The sequence below is a fragment of the Lepidothrix coronata genome, unplaced genomic scaffold, assembly GCF_001604755.1.
Source record: "Lepidothrix coronata isolate B3197 unplaced genomic scaffold, Lepidothrix_coronata-1.0 Scaffold97, whole genome shotgun sequence".
In the NCBI taxonomy this organism is placed as follows: domain Eukaryota; kingdom Metazoa; phylum Chordata; class Aves; order Passeriformes; family Pipridae; genus Lepidothrix; species Lepidothrix coronata.
The window spans coordinates 1818278-1843395 of NW_016690277.1; the positions used below are offsets into that span (position 1 = coordinate 1818278).

At 37.7% G+C, this 25118-nt stretch overlaps 1 protein-coding gene across 1 annotated transcript; it reads left to right on the top strand.

Moving 5' to 3' along the window:
- The first annotated feature begins 5071 nt into the window (after nucleotides 1-5071).
- Nucleotides 5072-24487, top strand: DAW1 (dynein assembly factor with WD repeats 1). The gene is made up of 13 exons (XM_017822321.1): nucleotides 5072-5143; nucleotides 6628-6700; nucleotides 7923-8067; nucleotides 11246-11304; nucleotides 11967-12089; nucleotides 13682-13781; nucleotides 16224-16331; nucleotides 17018-17124; nucleotides 19471-19573; nucleotides 19935-20049; nucleotides 21086-21162; nucleotides 23113-23275; nucleotides 23926-24487. The coding sequence occupies exons 1-13, from the start codon at nucleotides 5104-5106 to the stop codon at nucleotides 23958-23960; spliced, it is 1248 nt and encodes a 415-aa protein (XP_017677810.1). The 5' UTR covers nucleotides 5072-5103; the 3' UTR covers nucleotides 23961-24487.
- Nucleotides 24488-25118: the final 631 nt, after the last annotated feature.

The following is a 25118-nucleotide window of genomic DNA, read 5'->3' on the forward strand; positions in this document are numbered from 1 at the left end:
GAAAATGTCTTTCAGAGATGATGCAAATCTCAGACATATATCAGATATTGCAAATCCCAGAGTTGCTCACTCTACAGCATCCTCCAATTTGGTATGAGAGTAGGCAAAAAGGTTTCATTAATGTGAAAGTGGGTAGTGCTGTATTATTGCTTATTACGATTAATGGATGATATACACTCATCTTGTTTCACACATCCATATGAAGTACATGGAAATGATGGTAAAGAAACTTAGAAAACAAGACAGTGTAATAGGATTACCACACTTAGCGAAGGCATACAGAATCATAGAATGGTTTGGGTTGGGAGGGACTTTAAGGTCATCCAGTTTCAACCCCCCTGCCATGGGCAGAGACATCTTCCATTAGAATGGATTGCTCAAAGCCCTATCCCACCCCATCCAATCTGGCCATGAAACTGATACATAGAAAACATAATGGTTTATGTGAAATGTTTAATAACTTTTTGCATTATAAAAATTAAACAGAAAATCACAAAAGAGTTACTTTGGCTTTTTTTTTCCTTTTTTTTAATGAAAAACAATGGTGAGGTGAACATACTTCTACTTTAGTGGAGCTGTGTTTTCTTAAAACGAAGTGGCTTTCCCTACTTATCTTTTTCAATGCTACTCTACACTCACTAGAAATCCTGTTATTTGTCTGGAGTTTTTGCTTCTCCCAGCTCATAGTTTGACCCAATTGTGTATTATGTAGCTGTAGAAGAGCTTCTCTATTTTTCTCACTAGGTGCATCTAGAAAACTCTCTGGCTTTTATCTTGCAGCTCAGACAATGTGACCGCAGAGTACTCATGTAATTACCCCATACCATCAGCTTTGCCTTGTCTTGACTGGATGATGCAGACCTCTACTAAACCAAAAGGTCTTCAGCCCCCCACAGTCTGGGCCATGGAAAGAAAGATTAAAGGCTTTCTGAGGTCTTCTCTGAAATGTTAAAATAAGTATCTCTTACTGGGGTTTTTTTTGCGTTGAGGTTTTTTTGTTGTCAGGTAAACTCATCAGCTTTGCAAGGTTAAAGGAAAAAGCTCCCCCTTAAAAAGTGGACAGCAAGGAAAAACTTGTTTCAGCTAAGTGAAAATTTGACTGAAACAAGTAAGTATGTATGGAACTGCCTGACTGCATGGGATAAGCAAACAATTTGTCAGCGATGGAAGACAGAAGAAAAGAGCAAAGAAGAGACTGTTCCTTTTTGATACTCATTATTATCTCACTGTGGGTGAACAGCACATCCAACTATTTCTGTGAAAAGAAACTGGTAGGTGACACACTTTCTTGGTAAATTGCAACTAGTATTTTTTTTTTTTAATTTGAGATTTTTAAATTGATGAAAACAGCCATACAAAGATTGAAAACAATCTTTGGGAAAGAGAACACTTTGTCTGTTCTATAACACACTGTCATTTCTTTCTCCTAGAATAGCTCTTACCTAGCAAACAGCAAACTCCCAGAAGATCATGTTCCTTATACAAGCAATAGAGTTTTAACATTTTTCATGGCTGTGGCATAATGATTAGTACTGGAAATAACAGAGCAGAAGTGAGAAGGAGCTCTAGCAATGCACAGAGAAGTGTATGCATGTACCCGAGTCTGTTTGGGCAAGAAGAAGCAAGTTATCTATGCCAGAATAAAACAACCTTGAGAAAACATTATGTAAACCCATTTAATTCAGCAAGCAGGAACAAGGAACTATCAGAGCACAATCCTTCTGCATTTGACAGACCTGACAATTATGAGAAAGGACAGCACACAAAAACTCCCCTTAGTAAAAATTCACTGCACCCAATACTGACATAACAGAAATAGGAAGTGGCTTTCTACATCTTTCCCTTAGCTCAGACTACTCTTGGGCTGACCTTTCTGATTGAGTTCAGCACACCACAGACTGACCTACTTGAGAGCAAGTGGGTCATGATACAACTTTAAATCAGGAAGCTTAAAACCCACTCTTCTCTGCGAGCATGTTTGAGTCAGAAACGCTTCTTGTTATCCTTAGGATAGTACATTGGCTCAAGAAAAGATTGGCAGAACAGGAAGAACTCAGGGTTCTCAAAAGGAAGCTCTTCGTTGTAACTGCATTGATTTTGCTTCACATTGTCTGACATAGTTGTCTCCAGCATTGTAGACAAGGGTATACTGCAGTCTTTCAAAGGCTCTTGAATATAAACTGATCAGGTTTATAGTATCTTAACTTTCTGCCACTCCTGGAAGCAGCTGACGTAAGCAAAAATGCACAGGGAGCAACTGATATAAGTTGCTGATATAAGCAAGATATAAGTTATCTTTCCAGGCTGATATGACCAATGCTTTTCATCTCTGTACATAAAAGCTGATTATTTCATCCTAGATGTATGTCTCAGCACCTAATTTTTCTTTCCAGTTTAGATATCTTTTAACTCCCTGCAGTGTGCATTCTTTAAAGCTGGCCTTTCACGACTCAGATACTTGTGTGCAGTCCTGAGATGGTAAAACAATATTAGGGCAACAGTTTTGCATCTAAATTTTCCACCTAAAAGCATACACTAGTCGCTCATTTCCATGAACTTGAAAAAGGGTGTATTTCTGTTTAACAATCAAGGTTTAATGGTATGGACATCTGCTCAGTCTGCTGTATCATCAGAATTCCTCCTTGACTAGGCTTTGAATAGTAAGTCCTGCTCTTCACTCCTTCACCACAGTTTTACCTTTTCTGCCTGAAGCCTCCTCAGGTAATCCAACCTGTGCTACAGCTCTGGTTCTGATTTGTCATAAAGACACACCATTAGTCACTATAAATGTATTTTGCATCCAGGCCTGCCCTGGGTAGCACTCTGGGAAAAGCTTTGTCTCAGCACAGTGTTAGCCCCTCATCCCCCACCCAGGTGGTCAGCAATTTGTTCTAATTACTGCACAGGAATGGAGCAAACAAGGCCATTATGTCAGTGCCTCTTTGGGTCACCCTGCATAGCAGGCACAGACCTTAGAGCGATTGGCTTCTGTCGTGACTCCACTGCTCTGTAATCTCCTGCTTACAGGAGCAAGGAAAGGAGGTGAAAGCTGAGGCCTGATTTGACTTATTATCTTCGAGTGCCATTACTGCATCTTAATCCCAGCTGATGACAAGCTGTGAGGTGTCCGTGTTCAGATGGAGATTTACTTCAAGAAAGTGAGGGGAGAAGGTGCTGAATCAACAGGTACTGACATCATGGAGCTTTGGAGTCTTTCCACTACCCTCTCCCCTGTTTTGACTGGAGCTGCATTTCCTTTTGTGTCTCATGAATAACCCAAAAAAAAAAAAAAGCTTGCTGGTATAAGATATTGAAAACCTTGAAAAAATGATTGCTCAAGAATAGCACAATAATTGATTCAATGATGCAAACTCAACCTTGGAGTACAGAATTGAAGAGATGTTTAATATGTGAGTTACAGTGGAACTGCAGACACTCTTCATTTATGTTCCAGAAATGTATTAAACCTTTAAATTTGACCAAAAAAAAATTAAATGTAGCACTTCCGGTAGGTGTCAAGTAATGCTGAAAGTACCAGAAAGGCTGCATGAATCTGTGTTTACGATGAACAAACTAAGTTAACGTAGGAAGCAGTGTCCATGCCAGGTTCGTTTTCACATCATTTAAGTTAAAACGACAGAAAAACATTTATATTCTGAAGTTATAATCTCTGTGGATACATATCATGGTAAACAAATACAAAAAACTGTTAAGAAACTGGAGACCTTCAAGACTTGGGGCTGTTTAAAGAGTTATTTTTGAATAAGTTTGGTCCAAGTAAGTTAATTCAGTTGGAAAGTTGTTTGGATTATTTTCAGTAAAAATATTTCTTATCTGCCTCAAGACTTTCCACATACAAAACAAGATAAAAGATTTAAACAAACAAATAGGAATGAAAAGCTCGGAGACCATTTTGTCCCCCCGTTGTGTCCTGAAGTCAGTCTGGAATTGGCCATTGTATTTTACTTCCTGGCTTTCAAAAACCAAAGGACTGTCTTCAAAGTGAAGCTGTAGGGAGTCATAAGGATGTTTTTGGAAAAGTCATGTATTTTTAAACACCGAGTGGGACTCTCTTCTATTGATCCATTGTCAACAATGCAGGCTGTGAGACTGGTTAAATAAAAATGTATTTAATGCTTCCCCCTATTGATGCTCTAGCATCATTTCAGCATATAGTTTGACTCAAATTTTTAGCTCTACCATTATCTTTTAATGATTCTATGTTGGCTCTCTCTTTTAAATTACATTTTTTCTTCTGTCTTTGATGAAATGCTTGTCCAGAGAAGGGCGATGGAGCTGGGGAAGCATCTGTAGCACAAGTGTGATGAGGAGCAGCTGAGGGAGCTGGAGGGGTTTAGTCTGGAGAGAAAAGGAGGCTCAGGGGAGACCACACTGCTCTCCACAGTTACCTGAAAGGAGGTTGTAGCCAAGTGGGGGTCGGTCTCTTCTCCCAAGTAACAAGTGACAGGACAAGGAAACGGCCTCAAGTTGTGCCAGGGGAAGTTTACATCAGATATTAAGAAAAATTTCTTCACAGAAAGTGCAGTGAGGCATTGGAACAGATAGCCCAGGGAATCGGTGGAATCGCCATCCCTGGAAGCGTTCAAAAGGTGTGTGGATGTGGCTCCTGGGGACACGGCTCAGTGGTGAACACGGTGGTGTGAGTTCATGGCTAGACTCAGTGCTCGTAAGGCCTTTTCCAGCCTTAACGATTCTAAACCATATTCTCACACTTCTGCTTCAGCCTTGAGTCTATCTTCTAAGAAATTAAGCTGATTTTTTTTCTTTTTATTTGTTATTAGTAGTAGCCTTTGTCTGCTTTCCTTAGCTATGTCTTGACTATTTGCTCTTCCAATAGCTTTTGCTTATTTAATACGCCATCACTCCTGGCTCTTTAGCCCTTCGCAATTTTTATATATATATATAATCTGTATGTATGTATGTATTTTTAGTGCACTCTGCTTGTTTCCTTCCTCCGGCATAAGCGGGCAGCGCAGACGAGCCGGCGGGCAGGCCGGGCCCCGCCCCCGTGCCGGGCCCGCGCATGCGCGGCGGGGCCGTTGCCATGGCAGCGGGCGGACGCGCGGGCCGGGCCGGCGGACGATGGGGCTGCGGCGGCTCCTGCTGCGCTACTTCCCGCCGGGTGCGGAGCTGCCGGGCCCGGCCGCGGCTGTGCCGCCTCGCCGGGGCTGGGCCCGCGCCTGGGGAGGCCGTTGGGTGTCGTGCGTGAGGCCGGGGCGGCGCGGGGTGTGCGGGTTCCTCCCCCTGCCGGGGCTGGGCGCGGAGGGCGTTGAGGTGCGGGTGTTCTGGCGCGGTGAGGGGCTGCCGCCTGGAAGCGGCTCATCGCGGCTGGAGTTAATGATTTACTGCAAAATCATGGCGCTCTTATTAGCGTCACAGTGAGGTGCTTAAACAGTCAACGGTGATGACAGTAGCTGGCACAAAAAAATGTATATGTGTTATTATTAAAAGGCCTGTTTAGCAAAAAAGAGTTGCCACTCTCTACAACTCCCTGAAAGGAGGTTGTAGGCAGGTGGGGGTCAGTCTCTTCTCCCAGGTAACTAGTGACAGGATGGCACAGTCTTAAGCCATGACAGAGGAGGTGTAGCTTGGACATTGGGAGGAATTTCCTCAGAGAAAGGATGATTAGACGTTGGAATGAGCTGCTCAGGGAGGTAGTGGAGTCACTGTCCTTGGATGTGTTTAAGGAAAGACTGGACATGGTCTGGTTGACCAATGGCACTGGTGTTCTTTCACAGGTCCATAGTTTGTTCATGGTGGTGTTGGGCCATGGCTTGGACTCAATGATTTCAGAGGTCTTTTCCAACCTAGTCGATTCTGTGATTCTTATTTTTTTTAGTTTATGAATTTCCTAAGCAGAATCACTCTTTGAAAAGCGGTACTGCCACTGTCTTCATCATTTATCCTCAACTTGGGCAGGGGACTCAATGAAATTTCAGAAGGGAAACATGATGGATATGGCCAGCTCAGGAAATGTACTGGAATAAGAGATCTTTCTTTCAAATGAAATACTTTTCTTACAAACTTCCTAAAATGCAGAGTGACACAGAAGTTCTTCTAAATTGTCCTTTCCCACAGAAAACCAGGGAGCAGTAGAGCCCCATAATCATCTGTTTCAAAACAGGAATACTTCAGCTCAGTGAAAGTTGCAGAGGTGCCAGAGTAACCCTAGAAATGGAAAGTGCCTTGTGATTTTTCATACATTACTGCACACAGGCTTTTACAAATGCTGGAATAAATATAACAGGTTTTGTAAAACATGTTTTCCAGGCTTCTTGGAACACCAAACTACAGCAAGTATCTTCAGGACAGCTTCCTTAAAAATACACCTGATGAAATGATGCAAAAAGTTGTTGGAAAAAAGGTTCATTTCCAGAATAGAAAATGGCTCATAAATAATATTGTTTAGTATCTTTTATCATATAAGCACATCAGAGTTGTTCATCACTCTGCTTACTCTCAGCAAGAACAGCCAACCTCCCTCCAGTTCCAAAACTGCAAATTATGTCTCCTGAAGTCAGTGGAGCAGTAAAAGTGTTGCTGTCTACAGCACATTATGAAATTCCAGAAGTCTAATTATGACCTGTTTATCACTTTTTTTAAAAGGAATTATTCTGGAATATGTAGAAAGTGGTGAGTCAAAGACCAGACCTATAGATCTTCTTGATCTTAAACCTGAGTAAGTATGATATTATTTCAGATAACAGTACTCTCTACTGTTTTATAGCATGTTCATATACCACTCTATTTGACTGTTTTAAACATAATTGAGGTCAGCTATTACATGGAGCCTACATGCTCTACTCAGCCAGCTCTGGTAGAAAGAGCTTTAGAAAGATAACAAAAAATGCCACCATTAAATAAAGTGCCAAAATCTCTGGAGTTTATTAGGCAGAAAGGCATGAAGTAATATGATTGTCTTAATACCAACAGTGACATGGAAGAGTCCTTGCATGTAAGCCAAAGCCAGTAGACAATGTAGGCTGCATATGCAAGATGAAAAATCCAAATTTAAAAATTACTAATTTTTGTCTACCTGGAACTATCCAGAGTAGTACTGTGGATAAAACCTAAGGAGTCACTTTGTGAAAGAAATACGTTGTCTGGTGAACAGGAGTATAAGCACTGAGAGGATACTAATTTATGGAGATGTTAGAGGCCTCCATTTAGAGGACTGATACAGAAAATCCCCTTTAGACTGCAATAATTTACATACAACCAGAAATGGTTGGCTTTCTTGCTAGGACTAGTTTTAAGAGCATGTTGGTGCTTTGACTGCTGGGTATTGTCAGCTCTTAGTTTCTCATTCTGCTGGTGGTCAGGAATCAGCAGTTTATCTGATGAGATGATCCAATTCCACAGGCTGGCTGTGAACCACTTCCTGGGGCTCCATGGGCATCAGTAGGCTGTGGACCACATCATGGTAGTTACCATAACTAAGAGTTATAGAAACAGGCATAGATTTGTGAAGCCGCAGGCAGAGATAATTTCGACACTTTCTATATATAGTTTATTTTGTTACTATTTCATAGGCAATTAATTTGGAATTTATGCTAAAAGTGACAGATTGGGACACACGTTTCCCATGTCGGACCCTCTATGGAAGTCCTTTGGAAAAGTGTAATTTCCTGCCAAGCTACAATTTTTAGAAATTAAATTTTTCTGTACAACTTTAGTAAGAGAGGGAAGGAAGCATAAAAACCAAGAAAGATTTGTCCATGTTTCTTTAAGGCATTACAGAATGAGATAAACACATAACATTTAATTGCTTACTTCAGTTTCTCTGCAAGTAAATAATATTCTTGGGTTTATATTCGTAATTATTGCCAGGGGATAAAATCTGGTGGGTTTGTGCTTAGTTTTTTGGGAGGGATTTGTTTTGATTCTTTTCTTATAATTAGCACAGATGTCACAGCCTTAGTAGAAGAAATTCAAAAAGGAGAACCTCTCATCACAGCTGCCTGCGTGGAACACGTCATACTTTTAGTACGAAGATTGCAGCAGAAGCTGGTGGAAAAAGAGAATCACAAATTCTCTCTTTTTAAGGTCAGAGGCATGTTTAAAACAACTTGGAGCATTTTGGGGGGTTTAAGTTGTGGTGCTGTGAGTATGTTTTTCCTGCTGCATATTGTGCTGGAGAGCAAAATTTGGACTTTATGACTGATTTCTTGACTGTTTTCAATCTCCTCTGGGCTGTTCAGAGCAACAGAATCTGGCCTGGTTTTATGTGCTGGGAATTCCCCCAGAAGGCTGAGAGGTATAACTGTTCCCAGACTGTTTACACAGGGTTATGCACGAGTGTGTGTTTTGAATGGAGACAAATAAATCTTTTATTTATCAAGTAAAAATTTATGGACCGGCAACAGCCCTAATTTGTTTAAACAAAACCTGTAAATAGACCCCAAGTAAAATAGCTGTTGGGAAAGGAACATAGTATTTTCATACCCTTCTCTACTTGTTCTTCATTTTGTGAAAATTGTGGGGTTTGTGCTATTATTTTGTGAAAGTTTTGGGGGTTTTATGCAGTTGTCATTACTAATCCTCGTTTTTATTACTTTCTGTCATTACTATTTTGTTTTAATATTGATGGTTTGATCTTCAGCTTACAGACAGCACTTCAAAAATTATTTCAAACAAGTAAGCTTTTTAAGAAAACTTACTGAATTATTGATTAGAGAGACCTTTCAGAGCTTCAAATCCAGGATCCAGTCTGTCCCCTCACAGTACACAATTTCTTCCTAATATCTAACCTAAATTGCATGTTCCAATCTGAAATAATTAAATGTTGTATTTTTATTGTGTCAGCAGATGGCAGTGTGTAGCTGTTAAAAATTGCGGGTCAGTGCTGTGTTGTGTATTGTTACTTTAAACTGAGAGAGAAAAGGGAGAAGTTTTGTCCAACTAAAAAACCCTTACATGTTCCTAGATATAACTTGGGTTCTTTTGACCACCGGTACACATCTGGTGGAATTCTGCAAAGATATGTGTATTTAACCTTGAAAACAGAGCTATGTAATAGGGCATCTTAAAAGTTTCTGTTCTCTTTTAAGGGATGCTCTCAACTGAGATAATGCCTTGCTTTTCAAAAGCTTTTAAAATTGTTTGTTCATCATAGAGACTGATAAATTCTCAAATGCTTGTTCAAATTTGAGTGTAAATAATGTATTTGTTCATTGTTGGGTATAATGCTGTATTTGGGCTTCTGTATTTGGAAATAATAGAGGCAGGCAAATCCAATCAGTGCTGGCCTATTTCCTTCACTGGAGTAGTTGGGAGTGTGTGAAAAGAACTTCTGTGATGTTTCAGTTTCATTTAAGGCTTGTAAGTGAAACGCGAGTATCAGGTGCTTCTGAGGTGGGTGGGAGTGAGATTTTTTTTCTTTTCTCCCCAAAAAATGTCCCATGTCTTTGCATTGTTTGGAAATGAATGTTTTGTCCCTGTTGCACTGGAGTATAATCTAAATCCAGTGTCTAAACTCATCTTTTTGTTATTTCCAGTAATTGTGGTGATGGTGGTGTGTTAGGTACCCCACAGAGAAACCAGCTTTTGTAACAATTCTCAGGTTTTAAACTATTACATGGCATGGGATGCTGTAGTGATTTACACATTTTTATTTTAGGTCCCTCTGTAGCAGATTTTGCAGAACTGAGGTATATTTTTTTAATATTGTCATTACTGCACCATTTGCACGAGCAATTCTCCCCGACTCAGAGTTATGTGGATGAAGCAATTGCAGCACTGAAGAACAGAATTAGTCCCATGATCTGAAATTAAATATAAACCTATCTTGTTTTCCTCCCTTTTTTCATAATTTTTGAATATCTTTGTTCAGAGCTGCCTGCATGGAGTCCTAAAAATGTCATGGATCAAATTTCCCTAAATTTCCCTAATTATCCATCCTCATCTGCAGATATTTGTATATTGTGGCTGTTTTTAAAAATCAAAATATTTCTGACATTTCCACATCTTGATTGCTCATTCCCACTACTGTAGCTGAAAGTACAACTTATGTTACTTTCTCTAGAGAACAGAAATTGTTTCTGTGACATAAGATATATTTTCTGTTTCTCTCTCAGTCCTTCACTTGACCATTTTTATTTCCATTTTGATGAGTCCTTTCTCTTCTGAGTAGAAGATCAATGAGCCTCTTTCATTTTCCTTTCGGAGACAGGCAGCTTGGAAAACTTGAGATAAGGACAATAAGTTGGAGTTCTGGTAACATGTCAGTGATTAAATGGCATTGCTCATAAATCAATTCTTCTTCATTCTCATACTACAGAAAAAACCTAGTGAGCCACTGAGGTATTTGTAACATCCCTTTACTTTCCTGTCAGCAATTGCTGTGATTTCCCAGTTTATGGTTTTATTATGCTTTAGTCTTGAGCAGAGGGCAGGGAATTGTTCAAATGCAAACTGTGTTGTGCAGTAGCCAGTTTATTCAAACACCAGCCAGACTGTATTTTTTTTTGGTCTATTGGCAGTGTCTGAAACTATTTTCACCTATGTTTAATAAACCTCAATATGTATTATTATGGCTATAGGATCATGAAACATATATACACTCTATTTAAAGGACTTTGTAAGCAATTTTAGACAACAGTGACCTCCATAACCTACACAGCACAGGTAGACATTAATCTTGAAATGCTTTCTTGAATTTTGTCTTGCCAAGTACCTTTGTTATGGTTTTTCATGCCTTGTCATAATCTCATAGGACACAGATGCAGCTTATATCTGTTCTTTCTGGTTTTTGTAGTAAAATCACATGCTAGCTAGAAGTTGCCTATATCCTGAAAGACTCAAATACTCAATTCAGTTGGATTTCTTGATTCACTTTATAAGACTTAATATTAGTTGGGATTTCTTTCATCAGTGGTCCCAGCAGGCATGGTCTCCTCACTCATTTGTTTTGCCCTTTCAGCTCTGATCTAGGGTTACTTTGCTGGTCTCAGAGAAGATGAATTAAAATCAAGCATGGGGAAAAAGGCAGTTAATTTAAATAAAATATAAATTTGAAATAATTTAAAATAAATCATGTATAATATCTTCACTGATAACCTGATAACACATGGGGAATTTTTTAGTTAGGGATTAATGTATAACAGCTTTAACTGGTAGTTTGACAGGAGGAGGAATAAAAATTAACCTGTCGAATATTTTGAGCAATGTTTTTGTTTTATTTGCATCGAATGTTTTTCCTCTCCCTGCCCCACTTCTATTTCAGGTGCTTAGAACACATCTATTGCCACTGACTAATGTAGCATTCAACAAATCTGGTTCCCGGTAAGTCGTTTTCAAAGTCAAAATACATAATCACTAATTGAAGTTTGGTATTTGTAAATTAAATGGGAAGGGAACTTCAGTGCTCTTATCTTGCTGCAAAAAGAATTCAGCTGTGCTGCTTATAAGCAGCTTCAGGCACAACTGGGGATTATATTTTGGGTCTCTCTGGGAGAAATAATGGGAGATGCAAAAAAGTAGCAGGAGAGATTCAATTTGTGCAATTTTTTTCTTCCAAGGTGATAGTTTGTTGATAATTACCATGTTACAGACAGAAACACCTTTATGACAATAAACTGCATATTGCTAGAAGCTAAGTGAGTCTTTAACATAAATTCAGTTGGGACTTTCACTATAGTGGAAGTGTAACTTTCATGTTAATTGATTTCCGTGTGGACATGTGTCTGTCATTTTTTCCTTCATGTCTTGAAAGCAGCAGCTTGCTTTCTAGGTGAAATACATTCAAGATTAGAAGAAAGGTGTTTTTAGGAATAATATGTTTTAAAGAAAAGAAAAAGAACCTCTATGGTCATTAATCTGTATTTTTGAAAGGGAGATTTAGAGTCTGAGACAGTGCTAATTGAAATCTGTGGAAATAACTCATTTGACTGTGCATCAGGACCAACTATTTACTATATTCAGAATTTAATTTCTCTTTGCTTTAGCTTTATCACTGGAAGCTATGACAGAACCTGCAAACTATGGGATACAGCATCAGGAGAAGAGCTGCATACACTGGAGGGACACAAAAACGTTGTCTATGCAATAGCTTTCAATAATCCCTATGGGTAAATATATTTCCTCTGAGATACCTCATAATTGCTAATCATGTTATTTTGCAAATACTCTAATATAAAATAGAGTATTTCAAACTGAAAGAGTTCAACTTCTGAATTTGTAGAGTTCAACTGTAGCTAATCACTGCGGGAAGATACTATTTTATTTGTACATTCAAACATGTTTTCTGCTATAATTTTTTGAAATAAAATTTAGAAATTCTAACCACAAATTTAATTATGTATTCAGTCTTGAAATATATATATATAAGTCAGTTTAATATATTGAAGCACAGATTTATTTCAGTAATACCTACAGGATCAGATTATGTTCTGAATGTTAATCAGAACACATAATTGTATGTGATGTGAGATATAAGTACTTATGACAACCTGTGTTGCTTCAGTTAAGGAGAAAGAAAAGTTCTGTCACAACAGAACTGGATTTCTCCATTTGGTATTACACATTCATTATTAGCTAGGACATGATTTAGAAGTTCACAGCTGTTGAGTAATTTTTATAAAATCCACAGGGGGCCGCTGTGTGAATGTCAAATATGAATCTGTGCACCTTTGTTTTCTCCAATAACTTTGCCCTAGGCTGGGATTGCCACCTGTTAGGTGAAGGGAATTACATGTTAGCTACTTAAGTTTCATTGTCATTTGCTTCCTGAGAAAGCTATCATGTGTGAGAAAACCGTTTTGTTTCTCTGCAAAGATAAATTAATTCCTATTTTTCTATTGAATCATGTTACTTTTTTTGCTGTCAGATGTCCTATTTATCAGTTAAGCAATCCATAGTTAACATCAGGAAATAAATGTTAAAACTTGTTCTTACACTATTTGAGGCTTCATCTCCTTCTTTGATATGAAAAGGAAAACCTAGAACCTGCTTTGTCAATGTTTTATATTCTGATGTTATTCTTCACTTTAAAAAAAAACAGTTAATGAAAATCTTTTGTATACTTTGTAGAAACTAATGACAAAAATCTGTGCAAAGATCAATAATTAGACTGTAAAAGTGGAGAAACAAGATACACACAAGAGAATCTGATCAGAACCATGAACTACTTTTACATTCAAATTTCATTAAAAAAAGAATGGTTTTTCCTGCTGATCTTTAGATGTTGATTCAGTGTCCCTTGCTACATTTTCTGGATACCTCAGTTCAGTCTTGCTCTAGCTGCAGTTGGTCACACCACTTCCACTGACTTCAGTGAGAGTGGAGTTCGACCTCTGAAATTTGGGTAAACTGCTTATAAAAGGAGTCTACAATGGTTGATAAACAGATGTTATCTGATGAAATGGCGTAACTTTTTAATGCACCCGGAAGTGCAGCAGATAACATCATCCCTAAAGTAGTGTAGTCAGCAGTTATGAACACTTCTGTGCTCACAGATAAGTGCAGTGACTCTCTCAGAAACTAATTGTGTCTGCTAATTTTTTCCCTTAATGTAACTTGTGTCTGTGACATCCTGCTCCAGGATCTTGTAGTGTGGCAGTGCGTGCAAGCTTCCATGGCTGGGTATGTTTCTGTGAGTTCTGCTGTCTTTGGAGTCAGAGGTTTTTTCTAACTAGAAACGATAGGATTTTTTTCCATTTAGTGACAAGATTGCCACTGGATCTTTTGATAAAACCTGCAAACTGTGGAGCACAGAAACAGGAAAATGTTATCATACTTTCAGAGGACACAGTGCAGAAATAGTGAGTAGTGCTGGATATTTCTTATTCCTTTGTTTCCTCACACCATCATTGGTGACTGTGGGTTCCAACTCCCCATGAGCTCCCATTGAAAAGCACAGCTATTCTGCTCCCCCTGTTCACAGATTCAGATATTGTTAACATTCCTGCACTGCAAGAGAAGATAATCTGACAGTTCTTAAGAGAGAGAGTGAACCATCATATACATATAAAAATATAAATATTTTTATTTTTACTTTGTTCCAATTTCCCCCAATTGCTAAATGCTAAAACATTGAAAAATACCATAGCATTTGGATTTTTCAGTTTATTGTACATATTTATTGCTTGATTACGTATCACATTTTTTTCTAGCTATCTTGCATTGCCTCTCACATTTGCAGAACTAAATACATAAGAACATCATTGCTTGTCTTCTTGTCTTTGACACGGAGATCTGAACTTCATGTGCCAAACCAACTGGAGTCATAAAGAATGAATTTCTGAAATTTAAACTGTGTTAATTGGGAATATGTGGGATGCTGAAATATCAAAGATCTATGAAATTAAAACAGTTTAAGCTCAATAATTCTTGGTTTCCTTTCCAATGCACTAGGACCCCTATCAGCAACAGCAATAGCTATATAATCACTATTCAATAAAATATTGCTGGACATTGTTTCCGGGGAAAAAAAAAAGAATTTAATGTAGATTGTGAGGCCTTAACGAGTGCAAGAAAATGATGTTTTACCATGGTGGAAGGTGAGGTTTGTTTCAGTGTGCTTTTGATTCTCTGGATAGTGTGAAAGTTATCCCTTACAATGGAGAACATGTTTGCTTATTGAGAAAGGCTGCAGTGATTTTGCTTCCCCAGATCAGTTAGGTAAATGTTTAAAGGCCTCTCAATTTTTTCTGACTTCTGTAGAGGTTAGATTAGACCCAGAGTGTTATGAGTTGTGGCAGCAAGTAATTAGTAGACGATAATAGCCAGCAAAAAATGATGTATTTCTCTGAATGAGGCCTGTTTCTGAAAGGCTATTATTGCAGCTGATACATCGCTGGCAAGGGCATGTCTATAGTTATTCAGTATTCAAAACCTGAGCTACTGTTTTCCTTTTTTCATGGCACCTCCTATTCTTTATTTGCATAACAATCATATTGAATAATTACAGAGAATGGGAGGATGACTACATGATTTTTTAATGTGAAAAATGAATTAAGCAAGTTGTTGAGCTTTTGTTCTTGCTTTTTCAAAAATAAATATGATGTTGTATGGACACCCTTGGCAAATGACATAGATAATAACACCTGAGAGGATAAGAGTGTGAGTGTACAGAGTGTGTTTGTGGGTGCACAAAACTGGTTGGAGGGTCTTTGCCCCAAACTAACCAAGTTAAAGAGGAAGCTTACCAAATGATAGTGTTAGGGAGGACTGTCAGTAGGATTGAACTGTAACTGGAGAATTTCAAAGAGAATTTTGAAATAAAGAAGTTGAATTTTGAAATAAAAAGAAAGAAGTAGAAGAAGATAAAAGAATCAAGACAAATTATAACGGGGTGGGGGAGACATTGGTCTGAAACCAATTGTTGTCAGTTGTCAAAACCTACTCTGGTGCTTCCATAAGTCACCCTGAGCATCCCAATCTCTGCATAGACCACAGGGAGAATAGCTTGTGTTTTGGAGACACCATTAGGAGTCTGCATCCAGCTAGTGGATTGTCAGTATGAGGTTCAATGGGAAGGCCCTGTTACCACCCTGTAATATGTACATATATGAATTTGGATGCCACTTTCCTGGAATGTGGATCAGGAGATAGTGGGAAGTGGCATGAATTCAGCTAAAGCTGGAGCACTTGTGTCCCTTGGGGCAGGTGTGTGGGTATTTGGGGAACACATACTCCTAGGAAAGGATGTGCTTGCAACCCACACATCCTGTGAGAGAGGATGAGTGCGCGTGCAAAAGTGTGTGTGTGATTAAAACCTCTTTGGAGTTAGAGGAGGAGGTTTAAAAATTTGCAACTGTTTATTAAGATTGCATAAGCTTATCTATTTTATTATAGATACTGATACTGAAGACATAGTTCTCTGCCAGTTAATTACGTGCTGTTAATAAATTAGCAAACTCCTTCAGTCCTGGGTTTCATTAAAACTTTGTGAATTAAATAGTTTTTCCTTGTGACAAAAATGAAACAGGCTCAGAAAACAATACAGGAAAACTTCCAGTAAGTCTTTAGTGTATTGCTGTTGCAAAGCAGCCAAGTAGTCCACTTGGTTTGGGTAGTCATCGAGAGTTATGTGATAGGGACTTGTTGCCCCTCTAATGAGCTGCTGGAAGAACTCTGTAATTTTTCTGTATGCTATAAAATATTGTCAGACATTTTTAAAACTATTAATCTTGACCCCTTGTTTTTGGCAAAATATATATAAATAGACTCCCACTTTTTCTATCTAATGTTTTTTGCTACAGGTATGTTTATCTTTTAATCTTCAAAGCACATTGGTGGCAACTGGAAGTATGGATACCACTGCCAAATTATGGGACATAGAGAAAGGAGAAGAAGTAGCCACTTTAAGGGTATGTTTGCCATATGTTTTTAAAGGTGTTCCTTGCTTTCTTAGTTTTCCAACTGAGGTGAATAACATTACAGCAGTTTCAAAACTTGCTTAATTTCTTTTACCACGTGGTCCCACAGTGACTGCAGTTACAAAACAGAGTAAGAAAACTTGAATGGAATGAGAAAGCTGTGGTATTTTATAAAAAGCCCTATTTATCAAAAGACAGATTTTCTAATTTCAGTGACGTTCCTGCTATAGATTAGAATGCCCTCATTAAAACATGTTGCTGTCCTGTAAATTTGATCTCCTCTGTATGGATCTTCCTGTGAACATCAGCAGAGGACAGGCATCCAGTTACCTCTAGATTTTCATCTCTCTTTGCTCTACATGGCTTGCTGGGATTCCACAGGTTTAGATTGGCCTCTGCTGTTTCAATGCATTTCTCTTGTGTAAATCATAAATAATATAGTGAGTAAGCTTCCTGCTAAAGGGGTGTGCCTGCTTTTTTGCAGTTGTTGGGATATTGGCTATTCCAAGTTGGGTAGGTATTTCTGTCAAAATTGTGATATACTGGACCAGACAGTAAATAAAACATTGATGGGTTATAGAAGGATTATGCTACTGAAAAAAATCCTACATGTTAAACTATATTAATGGTAAAGTCATGATTTGTATTCTTATACTCCTTTTTAAAAATCCTCTCAGGGGCACTCAGCAGAAATTATTGCACTCTCTTTCAACACCATTGGAGATAAGATTATCACTGGCTCCTTTGACCATACAGTAGCAGTATGGGATGTTGGCACTGGCAGGTACTAAAGCACTAATAAATATAGTTTTACTTTGCATGCTTTCTGGACAAATGCAACAGACAGTGTTGAGCTGCAAATTACAGACCGCATATTTCATTTAGAGTATATGTTCCTTCATCTTGTCATTTGTTACTCCTTTGTGCTTCTGAAAAGGAATGCTGCTCATGAAATGCTTTAGTATGTGTTTTTTGTTTTAAATTTCCGTCTTATGAGCATTAAGGAGGCAGAAGGAATGGACAGATCCTGCGCTTGTTCCTCGTGAATTCTCCAAACGGGAAAATATTTTATCCACATGGAAACTCATGGTTTGGAAGGTGTCAAGAATTTCTAGATGGAACAGACTGTTTAAGTAGAAAGAAAGTATATTTTATGTCATAGAAAATTCATCTGGTTACATTGTCTTAAAAAACTATAGAAGTTGCAGTCAGAAGGATTATGAGCAAATCATACTTTGCTGTATAGAGGTTCAGGTAGAGTTGCAGAAATCTTCTATGTGAGGTTGTGTGTGCATGTTTTTCACCATATGAAATATATCAGAAACACTGCTTTCCAAAGCTGAGCTTGAACTTGGAGTTTCTTCTAATTTTGCTGGCTGACTCCGATAAGCACATGTGTTCCTCAGTTTTATTCTGGGTGGGTATCCCAATTTGTCCTGAGGGAACTTTATGTAGGGACAAGAAATCTGAACAAGATTCAATATTTTCTTCATAAAATATTAAAGTTAAAAAGACAAAAACAAGGAGGAAGGGGGAACCTGCTTTTTTAATACAGGTCTATATTTAATCAGTAATTTCTCCCTGGCAGATTCAGTTGGCTATAGTTCAGTTGAAGGTGTCTGCAAAGCTTCATTTGGCAAATCAACAGCTTGTACCAGGGGTCAGGGTGCTGAGACATAAACAGTTTCTTATTTTTAGTTTTGGTCAAATACAAGAGCATCTGTATACTAAATTTCACTGGAAACTGAAAACTAAAGAAGTATTATCATGGCTGAAGCTGATTTTTTTTTAATAAGTAAATGGAATTTTTTTATGGCACTTTACAAGTGTCTTTTTGTGTTCTTTCTAATTGTGTATCTCATAGATAGTGGTTTCTGTGAGATGTTCCACACCTTGCTTTTTATTCTGTTTATTGATTGGATCCTTATGTTGAAGCTTGAAGCCCATCCTGACTTCTTTAAAATTGGAAATTAAACCTTTTAAATTTTAATTTAAAACTTTTTTTTTTATTAGGTATTTTGGGCATTAGGTATTACAATAACAGTAGTTAAATAGCAGAGCAAGTAATTTGTTTATAAAAGTAAGAAGTTTCTGTCTCTTGTTATCTGCTTGTTGGTTTTTGGTTTTACTGTAAGAAGTTCTACATGAATACAAGTGTGGGCCTCACAGTGTTAGAAAGTAAAATCTATAAAATAATCTGAGTTTAATCAAGTTTTTATTACCATAAACAGATAGAAAATTCAGTTGCTCAGGAGATTTGCTTTGCTGTTTTTTTAGCATATATATTAATTTAGCTACCCTTATGTATCTTACTCAATGAATAAAAACATTTCAGTCACTTAAACTAATTTAGTTGTTTTCCTTGTCATTAGTTTATCCATTATTTAAAGCGTGTTTCTATTAATGATCCAGTGATATTAGCACTGTGATAATAACCCAATTTACTAATCCTTTAATACATATATATCTCAATCTTTTTTAGGCTTCCTTGCCTTATAGGCCATTAATTCTTAGGAAGCAATAGCAGCTAATTGTAACCTCTCTGTTCTGATAAAGCTGAAGAATTTAATGTAGCCAGTCTTGTGCAGCAAGAAGTTTAGGATTAATGAGGATTAGAAATCATATTTCAGTTTGGCCGTCATTTGCCTGTTATTTGGGAACATGCTCACATTAAGCACCTGATTAAGTTCTATTTGATCTTCAGTGGATTTTATAAAAGGTTTAGATTACACAGAGTTTTTTAAAGATGTACTGTTTACAGTTCATTGAGGTAGGATAATGGGATAGTAATGTGGAAAAACTTGCTGTATATGTTGAAGAATACAAGGAATTTGTCTCTGATACTGGAAAGTCATTGCATTTCATTGGAAATACATTCACTAAAATAGTTTTGAAAGAGAAGGGAGGACTTTTCCATTTTATTCCTTACTGCCTCTTTTTATCAAAGATAGAAAATGGAATTGATGTAGTGGAAGAATCCTAAATGAACTGTACCACTCCATTTAATTGCTTTAATGGATAAAATGGTGAAGACATTCACCTTAACTATAGCAGTTTATAAACTTAGTGATAATTTCTATGTATATATCAAAATGCACACTATAAATGTAAATTACCTTTTTTTCTGTAGGAGGTTACATACTTTAATAGGTCACCGAGGAGAGATTAGCAGTGCCCAGTTCAACTGGGACTGTTCTCTCATTGTCACTGGATCAATGGACAAAACATGCATGGTAAGAATGTTGAGTATATACTGAATGCAGCTACTTGACATATAAAAATACATATATATTTTAAATAAAAGAGCATTATTTTAAACTAGTACATGTAATTAAAAATTTACAGCTAAATGTATGCTTATTCATTTCAGTGAAGTCCAGTGAAGTCCTGTTTAATCAATACACTGAAATAAAAAAATATGTAGGACTTCATTAAACTAAGCAGTGACTCTTTATTGATTTATATCCAGTTTTTGTGTTAATACATGTCAGATATCAGAAAGGGCCTCTATGTGCTGCTGTATCAAACAGCTAGGTATCTATCAAGTAAATTAGTCAAAGTAAGCAAAAAAATTACCCCTATTTTTCTGTGCAGCTGTGGAATGCTGTGACTGGGACACATCTGGCAACTCTGGCAGGTCACAGGGATGTGATCCTGGATGTGTGCTTTGATTACACCGGCCAGCGCATTGCGGCTGCCTCTGCCGATGGTGAGTGCAGTGACGGGGCTGCTGCAAGAATTCACCTCTGGCATTGGTTTTGCTCTGAGTGTAGCTTGATGGAAGAGGAGTATTTGATTCAGAACTATAGGTCAAGCAATGTTTGTTGTATTATAGAAAGTTTGGCATTAAACTTAAGCAGTTTTCTCCAGTGAAGATGTTCTTATTTTCGTACTTTAATCAACTCAGTGTGTCTTTCCTCTTTAACTTCAAACTTGGAAGGAAATATTTCACTTGTGGCTGGAAATATGTTTTAAATATGTAGGTAAATAGCTTTTGAGGGGGTTGATTTTTATGACTCAAATTTAGGCTTAAAAGAAAATAGTTGGAATTTTACTGGTGGATTTCACAGGAAGAGAATACTCAATGCAGAAGTAGTGAAAGAAGCAATTTTGGTTTGCTGTTGGTATGCAGAAGTTTTACATGCTCATTATTATTTTAGGAATTGCAATAAATAGTTTTTTGTATTTACCTGCTCAGGTATTTATATTACAGTGCATAATGACAATACCATATTATTTTTACATATATAAGGGCTTTGATTTGCACTTCCAGAAACAGGATACCAGACTGAATGGGGAGCATTATTTTGGATGTGTTTTGCTGTAGTTGCTATATTCAGACAAAAGACAATGTAAAAAGTTTCCTGAAATTTAATCAATAGCTTATTAAGTATAACGAATAGCTTATTTAATAAAATGATCTGAAACATAATGAAAGCTTTCTAGATACAGTGTACATGCTTTCTGAAATTATAGACTTCAGTAGTCTGGACATTTGTATTTGCATTTTAGAAGTTTTCCAGGAGAATCCATTTCTGGTCAGGAAAGGAAGTCAGGCTTTTCCAAACAGAGTACAGATCCTTTTTAATAGACTTTACCCTTGGAGGAAGCTCTATGAAGAATGCCTTTTATTTCTTTTGAAATGAAGCCTGAGGATGAGTTCCTTCTGACCTCATTGAAATGTTCTTATTGAAATGCATGCTTAAGCATAACAGTCACATATGGCTCCCCATCTACTGCAACAGGATCAGCAAGAGTCTATGATGCACAAACACAAAAGTGCATTGCAAAGCTAGAAGGTCATGGAAGTGAAATTTCCAAGGTAAGTTGTCTGTGGTTTGCACCTTTTTTTATTTCACTATGTGTGACTATCCAATCCACCAGTTACTCCATGACACAGAAATACTGTTAAAGCATGTGGGAATATAGTAATTATTATTTAAAATTGAGAGGTCTGGCTAAGTAGTTATCTTTACTAATAGAACATTCCTTTTGGCTAAAAGCTATCAGTCAGTGACTGTTTACCAATTCCCCACTTCTGAGCTAAGATAGCCCTGGGGTTGCTACTCCTATAGGCTCCAAGAACCACCTCTCTACACTGTCATGTTATTTACTATTTTATTCCTTACAATTCTGGCAGCTACTTAAGAAGTCCATCCCTCCCAGGGACAGATATCTGACTTATTTAACATTGAAATGACTTGTTTTCCTTAGCTATTTCCTTTTGCTGAAACAGTTTACAGGTTGGGTCACCACAATCACTTGGCAGGGAATGGGGGAGCAGAGAGGGAGATGCTGTCCAAGTGTTTTGTCAATATGATCAGAGTTAATAGAGCTTTTGTCTGACCTGTCCTAAATTGTACCTGTGTTATTACACCCTTGGAGTCCCAGATTCTCTGACAGAATAAGCACCATATTTTTACTCTCTTGTTGACATCTTTGAGGCTCTTACCATCACCCTTCTTCCTTACATCTACCAGATATGTTCCTGCTTACTCTTTTTCATTTCTCTGCACACTCGATTTATGGAATGGCAAAAAATATTTCCGTGGGTAAATACATGGAAAGTCTTATTTTCAAAAGTGCTTAAGGGACTTGGAAGTATAAAGCCTTTTTCAAAAATCACTTGGTCATGAGGAGTGTGCTCATGTGCTTTGCTGGAAGTCTTATCTGGCTCAATTTTCAACACCAAAGTTCTGTTGCAAATACATTTAGTTGCTTCCAACATTGTACATATTTTTCAAACTTTGTTATTTATTACTTGCAACTTTTTGTTATTCTTTCAAATTGATAGTTCTCACTAGCTTCAAAGCTAGAAAGCTAAGTCTGTGCTGCTTTCTTTGGATGTATTTTGAAATTGAAACATTAGTATTTTGAAACTAGGATGGTTCTTAGTGAACGGAACCCACCTTCTTTCATTTTATTGTTTTGTCTGTTATAATCACTCTGCAGAGAGAATATTCAGTTCAGAAAGGCTGGCATTTCCTCATTTACTATAGTCACTGCAGTATTTCACACTCAGATCCACTGGGTACAGTTGGGATACCTGCTGACATGTGAGTAGGTTAAAGGCAGCTTCCATCATAGTCCTTAGTGCTGACAGGATTGTTTTACTGGAAGTGAGAATCTGCTCACCTGGGAGCATGTTGAAAAGTCCATGTATTTCTGCAGATATTCTGGGTAGCTGTGACCACTTGGGAAGGTTATTACTTGGAAATTGGATTTCTAGGGAACAGATATTTTGCCCTCAGTGATTAAGCGATTTTGCAATATATAATAAGCTGGTATTGTCTGGTTAGTGCTAGAAAAATATACCTGATTATCTGGAAATGCATGCAGTTTTGGCAATGAATGTTTAACAAATATGAAGACATACTATAAAATGAATTGCTTTCAGTGCAAATTCTGATACTACAGAGATGCATGTTATTTCTGTAGAACTCTATAAAATATGTATAAATTTTACACTGGAATAATGATAACATTTAAATAAAGTTGCTACAGTTGTGGATCAGTTGTCTTTTTGGGGCTTGATATTCTGAAGTTTTGATCCTATGGTAAGGTCATTGTTTATAGACTTTTGTAAATCCACAGTTTTCAGCCAGAGAAGTTTGCCAATGTCACTCTAGTGAAATACTATCCTTAATTTTAGCTGAAAAGCTGAATGCAAGAGTTTTTCATTTCTATTTTCATCTTTTAATCACTAGATACACTTCTTTCTCTAGGCATATTGACTTGCTAAGTAACAAAACTCATTTCTGTGTTTTTAAAGGTATGTTTCAACCCTAAAGGCAACTTTATACTGACAGCCAGTTCTGACAAAACAGCTCGACTCTGGGATGCTGCTACTGGACACTGCCTTCAGATATTAGAGGGTCATACTGATGAGATATTCTCCTGTGCTTTCAACTATGAAGGGGATACAATTATTACAGGTAACTAATATATTCCATTTTTTAATTTCTTTTTGAAAGACATTTGAAATCTTGTTATGGGAAAAAAAAATAGTTTGAAAACTTTAGTAGGGCCATGTGCCAAATGCAGATACCAGCAGTGACTTACAATATAGTCAAGAAAATCTAGAAACTCACTTTAGAACTGAGGTTTAAGTGAAAATGGCCATGAACAAATTTGTGTAAAGGCATGGGCATACCCTCCCATCTCTCCTATGGCCTATACTAGCACCAGAGCAGGGACTATGTCATTTTCTCACAGTGCATTGCCGTGAAAGAGATGTGGATAAGCAAAAGGCAAAGGTTTATAAATGGGAGCACACCTTTTGTGTATTTGGCACTGAACTCTGGTCAGGTGTTCTTCATTTCAGGAAAAAGTCACGGGAGCAGGAAAAGACATGAACAGTCAGGTTACTTCAGTCATTTGACTGAACAACCAAAATATGGGATGCAGGATGACCTCAGCTAAAAATATTGCCCTAGACCTTGCTGCCTGTTGCCAGTCATGGACAGGAAAATATTTATGTGGTTCCTCAGCATTCTGGGTACATTGTTAATGTAGGTGATAACAAAAATGGATAGACTGTGTGATACAGATAAATGATTCCTTCACAATGTGTGTCTATTACTAGGGAGCAAGGATAACTCCTGTTTCATATGGCACTGACTGAAGAGAAGGAAGGATACAGTTCAGTACCTGACTGCTCTGTAGTTCCAGAGACAATAAACTCAGCCTTGGAGATCTGTTTTCTTTTACTCTCTTTGTTCACCTTCTGCTGAAGTAGAACAGTTACCAAGATTTGATAGGTTTGACTTAGAAGTCTGTCAGATATGGAATCGTGGAATCACAGAAGTTGGAAGGGACCGCTGGAGATCTTCTAGAACAACACCCCCGCCCTACTCAGTGCCCTGTCAACCAAGCAGGCTGCCCAGGACTGACAAGGTGTTGAAATCTCCAAGGATGGAGACTCTAAAGTTTCTCTAGACAACAGTGAAATAGTTTCTTGTATTTCAGTTTGTGCATGTTACCTCTTCACTGAGCACCGGAAGAGTCTGGTCTGTTATCTCAGTCACCTGAGAGAAATCATGATTAGTGTGAATGAATGCAGTAGGATGGCTCTGTTTCTTTAGGTGTAATTTTTAACTTGTAACCTTTTTAATAAAAAAGAAATACAGCATTATAATACTCACAGGTGTGAAAGGAGTGTTGGTGTACGCTTGCTTGGAGTACTTTTGTATTATTTTTTTTGTGTGTGTAATAAAATACTGAGTTAAAATACCAGTTTGCTACTTGCAATACAATGTCCCATTAATACTTCTGGAGAAAAGCAGCAATCATTTGGGAACTGCATTGCTCTCAACTTAATGCATGTATGCTGTAGTTAAACTCCCCACTCATACTTGCCCACACCTTTCCATTCTTTCCATTCCTTTCTGCTCAGCCCTTGTTCTCCCATTTTGACCTGAGATAAAAGAAAACTATTATCAGTGGTGACTCCAGCTTTGAATTGTGGCCCAGATATTAAGTTCAACATCAAGAAACTCTCTGTACTAAAGGATTATGATGTAAACTGAGAAGTGGATGAGAAACTCCTGCAAGTTATTTACCACCAAGTTATTTACAATGAGCTCTTACCCAGGCTTACCTCATTCCAGCAATTGGCAATAGGCTTCACCTGTGCAGAGCTCTTCCCACTATAGGCTTCACCTGTGCAGAGCTCTTCCCACTTTATAACAGAGCATCTGGAACTGCAGGTGCTCTTTGTAGGGGAGTGATGAAGGAGCAGAACTGAGTGGTCTCTTCCAGCAGACTTGGAAGAGGAGG

What these genes read in the sequence shown, in the direction of transcription:
- DAW1 (XM_017822321.1), top strand. Translation starts at nt 5,104, where the DNA reads ATGGGGCTGCGGCGGCTCCTGCTGCGCTACTTCCCGCCGG. An exon ending in TGGGATGTTGGCACTGGCAG is followed by an intron (nt 17,125 to 19,470) that starts GTACTAAAGCAC and finishes TTTTTTCTGTAG; the next exon opens with GAGGTTACATACTTTAATAG. An exon ending in TGCGGCTGCCTCTGCCGATG is followed by an intron (nt 20,050 to 21,085) that starts GTGAGTGCAGTG and finishes CTACTGCAACAG; the next exon opens with GATCAGCAAGAGTCTATGAT.